Source organism: Benincasa hispida, chromosome 11 (genome assembly GCF_009727055.1).
Source record: "Benincasa hispida cultivar B227 chromosome 11, ASM972705v1, whole genome shotgun sequence".
Taxonomy (NCBI): domain Eukaryota; kingdom Viridiplantae; phylum Streptophyta; class Magnoliopsida; order Cucurbitales; family Cucurbitaceae; genus Benincasa; species Benincasa hispida.
Genome location: NC_052359.1, coordinates 70,021,870 through 70,031,656, shown reverse-complemented (window position 1 = coordinate 70,031,656; position 9,787 = coordinate 70,021,870). Strand labels below are relative to the sequence as shown.

Below are 9,787 nucleotides of genomic sequence, written 5' to 3'. Positions count from 1 at the left end.
AGAAAAAAAGGAGTAAGAAGAAACAGTTTCTGAAAGGACAGTACAAAATGCTGTCAATTGTGGGTTCCAACGTAATTTTAGGCACTCATTTCGTTTGACTCATGTCCCATTGATTCCCCTAATCAAACTTTGTTTTTTTCCCCTTCAAATTAAATTTCAATATTTATTCAAATTTCAATATTAATTAATAACCCCCCCATAAAAAAAAAATGGAAATCAATTTCCGAATCTTCACACCAACATTTCCCTTGTGTCCGTGTCCACAGACATTGAAATATCGTCCAGGGGCATTCTCGTCATTTCCCCTTCCTGTCGCCTTTTCTGGTATTAGCAACAACAAAACCGCTAGTGGTTTTCGGTCTTCCTGTCGAGTTTTTTTACAACAAACGTAATTACCACATAAAAATCATTGAGAATTTTCTCTTCTCTCTCTTTTCTTTTTTGGTTTATATATATTCAAAATATTGAAATATATATTTACGTTAAAAAAAATACTTTTATCGTTAAAAAATACTTTTATTTTAAACTTTTGTAAAAGTAATCATTTAGTATTAAGTTTTGGTTGATAACAGTGTAATCTTGGAAGTCAGTCCTTAAAATTTAATAATTAATAATTTAATTCCTATATTTTATTGATAGTAATTTAGTCTCTATCATGAATCTCTTAAAGAAAATTAAGTGTTAGTTTTTTTTACTATCGACTTAGTATTTATAATTTATATAAAAAAATTTTAAATTAGTTTATCATCTACATTATAAAAAATTTCATTACTGTCCATTAAAATTTATGGACTAAATTATTATAGCCTATATTATTGAATTGCTTTCTTTTTATAGGTAGTTTTAATTTTAAGAAAATGATTAGGTGTAATCTATCTTTTAGTCCATTCATTTATCACATGTAAAAAAAAAATTAAAATTTCTTATTATCACATGACAATTTTTAATTGAATAATTAATGAGAATACAAATTTTTAGTACTACGCATAATTTGATTGGTTAACATGTCATTAAAAAATTTATTAAATGGAGGAGATATTTAGTTAAAAGGTGGTGGGATGAACAGGAATAATAATAAAGATGATTTTTGGTAAAGAATTCTAGAGAGGGATCTAATTTTACGTGGCGGTTTATAATTGGTTGGTTTAAGGACGTCGGGATTCGTAGCTATACAAACCAATTAACAATTGAAAGTCACTCTCAAATTTCTCTCTCTCAGATAAAGCACATACTCTCTTTCTCTCTCTACTCTATCTCTCTCTCTTACTCTGCTCTGTGTTTGTTGTCAACGAAAATTCCGAAATTTCTCTGCGATTTCCCTGTCTTTTGCCGCTGAAATTCCCAAAAACATGCTCCCAGTTGCATGATCTTTCTGTATCCTCTAATTTTTCACCTCTCTTTCTATTGGATTTTCCTCCAATTCATCGCCGACGGAATCGGGAATGCTTGAAGCAGTTGAGAGCTCCGTCAATGGCGGCTTCTCGCACCTCCAGAGCAGTGGTGATAGTAGTGAGGAGGAGCTTTCTGTTCTACCTCGTCATACCAAAGTCGTTGTCACCGGAAACAACCGCACCAAATCAGTTCTCGTTGGACTTCAAGGCGTTGTTAAGAAGGCTGTTGGTTTGGGTGGATGGCATTGGCTGGTACGTTGCTTTGTTTAATTGACTTCTTTTGTGACTGGCCCTAGGGTACAATGAGTCTTGATTTAATCAATTTTGAGTATCAATTAGCTTTTCCCCAATTCCCAATTCCGTTTCTTCCGATTCTTAATTCAATTTTGTCGTGGCTTCCAGTTATTATTGCATGTTTACTTTGTTTATTGCATCCGTTTGCGATTTTTGAATGTTACTGTATAAAAACTTTCAGCTATGAATTGCATGTTCAATTTGACCCATGGATCTGGTGATTAGAGATGTAGGTTTTTTTCACAATGTAAAATTCATTTAATGCAATTGTACTGGGAAATTTTATTGAATTTGTGAGTTCATAATTTCACGAATATTTCCAGATTCTTGTTCTGTTTCCTCTGGATATTCCTCCTATCAAATGTAAAATTTATTTCCATGTTTATCTAGTTGTCGCATTGATGTTAGACTTAGAACAGTGTGATTCTTCTTTTGAAATCTGCAGGTCACCATGATCATAAATATAATCTAGGTTCAGCATTTAATTTTGAAATTAAAAAATCTTCAGGTTCTCACGAATGGCATTGAAGTTAAGCTACAGAGAAATGCCCTCAGTGTAATCGAAGCACCAACCGGCAATGAGGATGATGATGATCTCGAATTCGAAAACATACACTGGAATGGATCCGATATGGGTAAGTTTGGAATCTCTTTTATTCTTATTCACTGGATTGAATAAACAACATTGGATTGTTGATTCTTCAAATGGATTTGATTTTTGAATTTCGTAAGCTGGCATCAACTAAACATAGTAAAAAGGCACAAAGAAAGCTACTTGTCCTCACTTTTCTTTCGATTCTGATTAGGGCATTCATAATTAAAACACTTGCTTGTTTCGAGTAATTGTTTCATTGGTCCTCTGTAGTTGTTGTGGAATGATATGCTTTTTAGGAATAGTGGTTGAGGTTGGTACTTTGGATTCTTTGCTCATTCACCTTTTACTTTATTTGAAATCTTGTTGTGTCATTTATTCTTTCTCTTCTGGCCCCTCCCATGCTTTCTTTTCATAATGCTTTTGGTATTTTGATTTCCCAGCATCTGATGACACTCTAAAGTCCCATAGACCGAGACAAAGGACACACAAATCGTCGGGATCATCGCACAAAACAATCAGCCGATCGTTCTCTTATGAATCGCAGTCCAAGGGATCTATTTCCACTCCCCGTGGGTCCATGGTACATAAGAAACTGACAATTCGTTTTTTGTTGTGATTCTGGAAATAAAATAACATTGTGCTCGTAGTCTAAGTCGGGCCTTAATTAATGATGTTCCCTGTGCAGAAAGTTGACCTCGGTAAACTTGAAATGTCTGCTTTATGGAGATATTGGCGACACTTCAATCTTGTAAGTTACCGTTTATTTGATAGGTGTGTAAATAATTTCGTTAAGCTGCAATGTTTACCACCATGATTGAGAAAATTCTATATCTTCTAGGTGGATGCTTTTCCTAACCCATCAAAAGAGCAGTTGGTGGATGTTGTTCAAAGGCATTTTATGTCCCAGGTACTCAGTTTTCTTGTTCTAACTGCTTGTTTTTTGATCAATCAATGCTCATATATCTATTCGCTGGTGGTGTCTTGCATTTTCAAAGCCTATCTGGATGCTTTAATATAGTTTACTACCTGCCGTAACATGTTTGTTTGTTTACAATGCTTGTGCAGCAACTAGACGAGTTACAGGTGATTGTCGGGTTTGTCCACGCTGCAAAGAGACTCAAGACCGTCTGCAAATGACGAGTAAAGGCTGTAACACCAAGTTCATTCATCCATTTCTAACAAAAAAACACTGGTACCACCCGAAATTCCCACTTCCCCACTACATTAGTGTTCTCTGTAATATAAGTATCCCGGCTTGTTATGGAAGGCAGTTTTACCCTCTTGTTAGTGTAATTATGGTAGATAAATATAGTAATATAATTTATATAATGTACGTACGACTGGCTAATAGACCTACGCTAAACTGAGAGAAGTCCTTACTGACTTCATTTTCCTAAACCTCGATCGGATGCTGACTTGGGAGAGTGGGTATCTTGAAATGAATGTGTATATTCCTTAAATGCTTTATCTTGTTTGTCATCCGTTCAATTGTATCGAAACGACATTGAATTTGTTCAAATCTCAAATCTCTGAGTTTGTTGATTCAATTTCTACTTGTCCCATCTAACCCTATAGTAGTAAAGCACACATCAAGCACACCTATTTTGTGCTTTTGCAACTTTTATGACAGATTATAGATTGAAATTCATTGGAAGGAAGTAGGTAGCTCATTTTCTTTCAAAAAGGTTCTCAAATTTTTTGAGAATTGGATGCTTAGCAAGTCTCTCAATAGATGTTTTCCCCCTCAAAAAAAAAAAAAAAAAAAAAAAAAAAATTAAAATATTTGAAAACACATCCAAGCCAGCTATGAAGGTCTAAAATGAATGCGTGAATTAAAGTCAAAAATAAAATAAAAAGATCTCAAGAATCAAAGCGGGGCCCTCACACGTTTTGCTGTCGATTTTCTCATACCAAACTCTCTTCTCTCCTCATTTAATACAATCTGCTAAGCTCCAGGCCCTGGCCAACCCTACTATTATTATTTTCCCAACTTTATTTTTAGACAAAAATATATCAATCTAGTTTCAATTATATGGATATGAACTAATAATTGTATCAGTATAAATTAATATAATTTATACTCTTCATATTTGTATAAATTATGTGAGACTAACCGTTTTGGTTAAATTATGAGTTTGATAAGGTTAGAATTTAGTATATGTAGTTTATAATAAAGTTTAATTTCTATATTTGGTAAAATCTCATTTATAGGTGCTTGGTTTGATAAAATTTTATAGTTGTTAGGGATTATTTATGAGGGTTTTATCAAACCATAAATATTAAATTCTAATTTTTAAAATTATAGGAATCAAAATTGTAATTTAACAAAAAAAAAATTATCTTTTAATTTTCTATACTTTCATATGTGAATCAATTATAATTTTATTTTAAAGCATCAATTCTAATCGTTATGTTAATTTGACATTTAAAAGGTCTATACATGTATGAATCGATGCAATTAAAACTTTTAAAGATAATCTTAATAAAAGGTTTAGATTGATTGATCGATTGAAAATTTCGTTTATTTCTATTTCATCATCGGATTATTTTTTACTGCTCTATTGCTTTCCCACAATGGAATATGGAATTTATAGAGTAATAATATACTAAAACAAGTTTTGTTCGTGGATTGTATTTGAAAAAAATTAGAGTTTAACTCTCTGGAGTTTTGAACAAAGATTTGAATACCTCCACTTTTAATTTCTTTATTTTCTTTTAAATTTGGCTAAGAATTCAAGTAAAATGGTGAAAAATATAGTAAAAAAATTGTGAAGAAGAAAAAAAGACCTTGTTATTGGGTAAAATGACTCATTTTTATTGGCTAAAAAATATGAGTAGGATACACTTATATATTAAATGCAACATAAATGGACCTATCCAGATAAAATACTATATATTAAGTGTGGATTAAAGTTTTTTCCCCTTTCTTTATACTGCATCGATAGATTATGATGGACCTACAAATCATAATCACATCAATCTAAACTCGATCCCATAGTTAACAAGAGGGGAAATATTAATTTATAGTATGATTTGGTATGATGTATGCATTTATATACCATAAGCTTTTTAACTCTATTAATTTGAACCCTAAATTGAAAGATGCATTTAAATTTTCACAATTGGTCCATTTTTCACTCAAACTCGTCTACTAATTTAAATGAAAAGCAAGTAAAACCGTTTCAAAGCTCATGGATGCCGGAAAAAAAAGCAAACATACCACATTTACTTCGAGAAAATGTAATAAATAAAAAATAATTTGAAAAGTGCGTCTATTGATTATGTTTAGCATTGTTTACTCGTGTTTTATACTTGTACTAACGTTTGGGGTCAACTTCCAAATATGCAATAAAAAATGCAAGCTGATCGACGAGCGGAGGGTGTTTAATTCAATTGTATTTGGAAATTACACTACTATCATTAAGGTTACCATTTGTTACTGTTACAATATGAGAATTATGAACTTGTCGCATTTACTATTCCGACTACCGTTTGACCTTAAACGATAACGGGAACAGTAAATATGACAAATTTATAATTCTAAGTAAACATAATGAAAAGACAAAAGCAATCCAATTACGCTTGCATTTTTGGCCTATTATGATCCATTTATCAATAAAATTCCATCACGATTACCCTCATTTTTAATACAGATTGGTAAACGTAGCCTCAATTGAATTTGATTATAATGCAAGAGATCAATTATGAAATAAATCTTCCAATACTCGTTACACCAACTTTTGTATCTTCTTCTTTGAAGCCCCTTCAGTTTTATAATTAATTTTTATTTTTTAAAATTCAACCATTTTTGGAGTAGAGATCAAATATCGATTTTTGAAATAATGATTCTTATTCACTTAATTATATTTAGTTTGACATATTTTATAATTTATTAAACATTTTTTAATGGGTTTTCTAAGGAAGTATATTAACAAATAAAAATTTAAAGATTTAATAAAGTTTAATTTAGTGCATTGTTAGGAAAACTTCAATGTAATTACATTGAAATTACAAGATGAAATAGTTTAACCTTGTTTAGTGTATAACGTAAAAATTTATGTTTAGTCATAGTCAAAGGACTGGCACAACAACAAACAAGGTTAAAAATATTAAATGAAATTATTAACGGCTAGAAATTTTGACGCTGACGTCATTAAAGTCACATTTGGCGGTACACAGTTGGGAATGGAAAATATCTTTGGCCTTTTGGTTTTTTTTTTTTTTTTTTTTTTTTTTTTTTTTTTTTTTTTTATATAATTTAAATTCAGTTATTTTGAAGTATTTGAGAATTATTTTGGAAATTTTTTTTGGACAATTCAATTTTGATTTTGCTCCTAGAAGAATTTTGAAATTTAAATTCGATTAAGAAAAATTAGGGATTTATGTCAAATTGTTTCAATTTTAATTTAATTTTTTAAATTAAATTAAAATTGATAATTTTAGATTTTTTAGAAGATAATTAAATTAAATTGATTAGTTGAGGTAATTGATTTGACATTATTTTTCGAAAAGGATTTAGGATTTGAAACCCAAAAAGATTTTGAATATTTGAAATTTGAGAAAAAAGAAAAAAAAAGAAAAGAAAAGATAAAGGACAATGATATACCCAAGACAACTTTTCATTCGAGGTATGGATATTATGAGTTCATCAAAATATCGTTCAGTTTGATGAATGCTCCTGTAGTATTTATGGACTTGATGAATAGGGTATTCAAGAAATTTCTTGACACTTTTGTGATAATTTTCATAGAGGATATCTTGGTCTACTCAAGGACAGAGGCAGAACACGAGGAGCATTTAAGAAAGATTTTGAAGACTTTGAAAGCGGATAAGTTATATACTAAGTTGCACGCCTAAATCAGACATTGGAGGATATGTTGCATGCTTGTGCGTAGAGTTTTTAGGGAGTCGGGACTCCCACCTGCATTTGATGGAGTTTGCATATAATAACAGTTATCAGGCTATCATTGGCATGTCACCATTTGAGGCCCTATATGGGAAGAGTTGTAGGTCTCCTATATGTTGAGATGAGGTTAGTGAGAGGACGTTTCTAGGACATGAGTTAGTACAAACCATGAATGAGGCAATACAGAAGATTAGAGCACGTATGCAAATAGCTTAGAGCAGACAGAAAGTTATGTCAATGTTAGGCATAAAGGTCTAGAGTTTGAAACTGATAGCAAATTGTTCTTGAAAGTGGCACCTATGAAATGTGTTATGATGTTTGGAAGAAAAGGAAGGCTAAGTCCACAATTTATTGGGTCTTTCGAGGTCTTGGAATAAATTAGCCCAGTAACTTATCGGTTGGCATTGCTGTTGGGGTTGGTGTCCTAAATCTCATAAGGTCATGTAGTTTGTAATTGTATTATACAAAAAAATTATTTATTTAATAAAATATAAGATGTTTTATTTGACATTTAACAATATTAAATCCACAAACCAATAAACTAATATCCAATGTTATCATCTGTAGCTTAAACATGTATATAGAGACATACAGGTGAATCATGTTTAAATGATAATCTAAATGGTCTGTATTAGATGGATAAGGTTGGATACCTTATCCTTGTGACACTACGCATATGGCCCGCTTTTAGGGATGTTCAAAAAATTCGATGACCTGAAAAAACCGATTAACCCAACACAACCTATTCGGTTTGGGTTAAGTTGTGAACTCTTTTGGGTTGGGTTGGGTTGGGTTCAAATAAATGAAAATTTTATGGGTTGAGTTGGTTTATGGGTCATCTAAAATAACCCAAATCAACCTGAACCAACCCTAAATTATTATTAACTTTAAAATGTAATTATTATTATTTTTTGCTTATGTACAATTAGATATACTATATTTATTTTAATTTTATTTAATTTTATCAGTCTTTTTTGGATAATTTATGCTTCAACAACTCTTTAAATTAGTTTTTGTTTTGCACTTTTAAAAAAGATTATACATTATATAAATTGAAATTGAGTTGTTAATTTTAGTTCATATATGAAAATAGTTAAATCGAATTTTTACGTGTTAACATTTTACTTCCTTTTATAAAAAAAAATTTAAATAAATGACCTGAGTAACCTGAACCAACCCAATCAAAATGTTTCATGGTTGGGTTGGGTTCATTTTTTAATGAGGGTTATTTGGGTAGAAAAAATTTACAACCCAAACAATTGGGTTGGGTTGAAGGACTACCTAACCCACGAACACTTCTACCCGCTTTGTAGATATTACAATTGTTGTAAAGTGCTACAAATTAGCCGATCCTGATCATTCATGCGGAAACATGTGAGCGGGGGTATTCTATACAAAGGAGTTTGTATAAGACTAGACCACGAAATGACTAGTCTCATTATATAACGCCGTTCATAATAGAGACTTATATTTCACCAGGATGACCATAGATGACATGACCTGAATCCTAAATGAGTTGTGAAAGTAGACAAATTTCTCCCTTAAGCACTGATTCTGGGACTTGAACAATGTGGGTGCCACACCCTCTCCTGGCCTGAGAGCGATTTGGTCATAGTTGGACTATGACTTCTTGTTCATTAGAGGGATCGGTAGTACTTAAGGAGTTCGATGTAAATATAGGGGCAAAACGATAATTTGGCCTAGCTGTACTTATGAGCAATTTGTGAAGGGTCATCGCACTGTTGACTGATTATATCCAATGGACACAGAAATATATTTGTAGTGCGAAGAGTGCAACTGTTGATCTTAGTGGAGTGCCGAACAGTTAATGGATATTAAATAATATAATAGTTTAATTAATTATTCAAGTACCATTGAAGCTTCAAGCTACAGGTCCATGAGATCCCCTCTGTAACTCAACAGAGACTAAATGAGAATCAATTTTGGATTGATTTGAATTGTTCAAATTAATTGAGAAAATTAATTATAGGAAAATTATTTCAAATGGTAAAATTATTGAAAATATTTACAAGATATAGCAAAATTTTAAAACTATCGATGATAGACGCTGATAGACACTGATAGACTTCTATCAGTCAGCGTCTATCAGTGTCTATCATTGATAGTTTTAAAATTTTTCTATATCTTGTAAATATTTTGGTTCATTTTTCTATATTTAAAAATAACCCTTAATTATATGTGATATGATTAATTTAATTTAATTATATATGATATAATTACTATAATGTATTTGATACATTATAATATAAAGTTTATTTGAGAGGAAATAAATATTTGAATATGATTCAAATATTAATTATGTGAATTGGATTCATATAATTAAATTTAGAGCAAATGAGATTTATATTAAATATCGTGCATTAATGAGAGAATGAAAAACTATAGGTTATATTGTATTTGATATAATATTAAACTATAAGTTATATGTTATATTCGATATAATATCACTAGAAGAATTTCGGGAACCGACATTAAAGGGCTTTAATGTCGGTTGACAACTGACATTAAAGATAGTGTTATTAAAGCCCTTTAATGTCGGTTTTAAACTGACATTAAAGGGCTTTAATAACACAGTCTTCA

The 9,787-nt window shown here is 31.0% G+C and overlaps 1 protein-coding gene across 1 annotated transcript; it reads left to right on the top strand.

Annotated features, from left to right (window-relative positions):
* The first annotated feature begins 1,200 nt into the window (after nt 1–1,200).
* LOC120089924 lies at nt 1,201–3,822 on the top strand. The gene is made up of 6 exons (XM_039047367.1): nt 1,201–1,643; nt 2,194–2,320; nt 2,721–2,860; nt 2,966–3,028; nt 3,119–3,187; nt 3,346–3,822. The coding sequence occupies exons 1-6, from the start codon at nt 1,443–1,445 to the stop codon at nt 3,415–3,417; spliced, it is 672 nt and encodes a 223-aa protein (XP_038903295.1). The 5' UTR covers nt 1,201–1,442; the 3' UTR covers nt 3,418–3,822.
* The last annotated feature ends 5,965 nt before the right edge of the window (nt 3,823–9,787 follow it).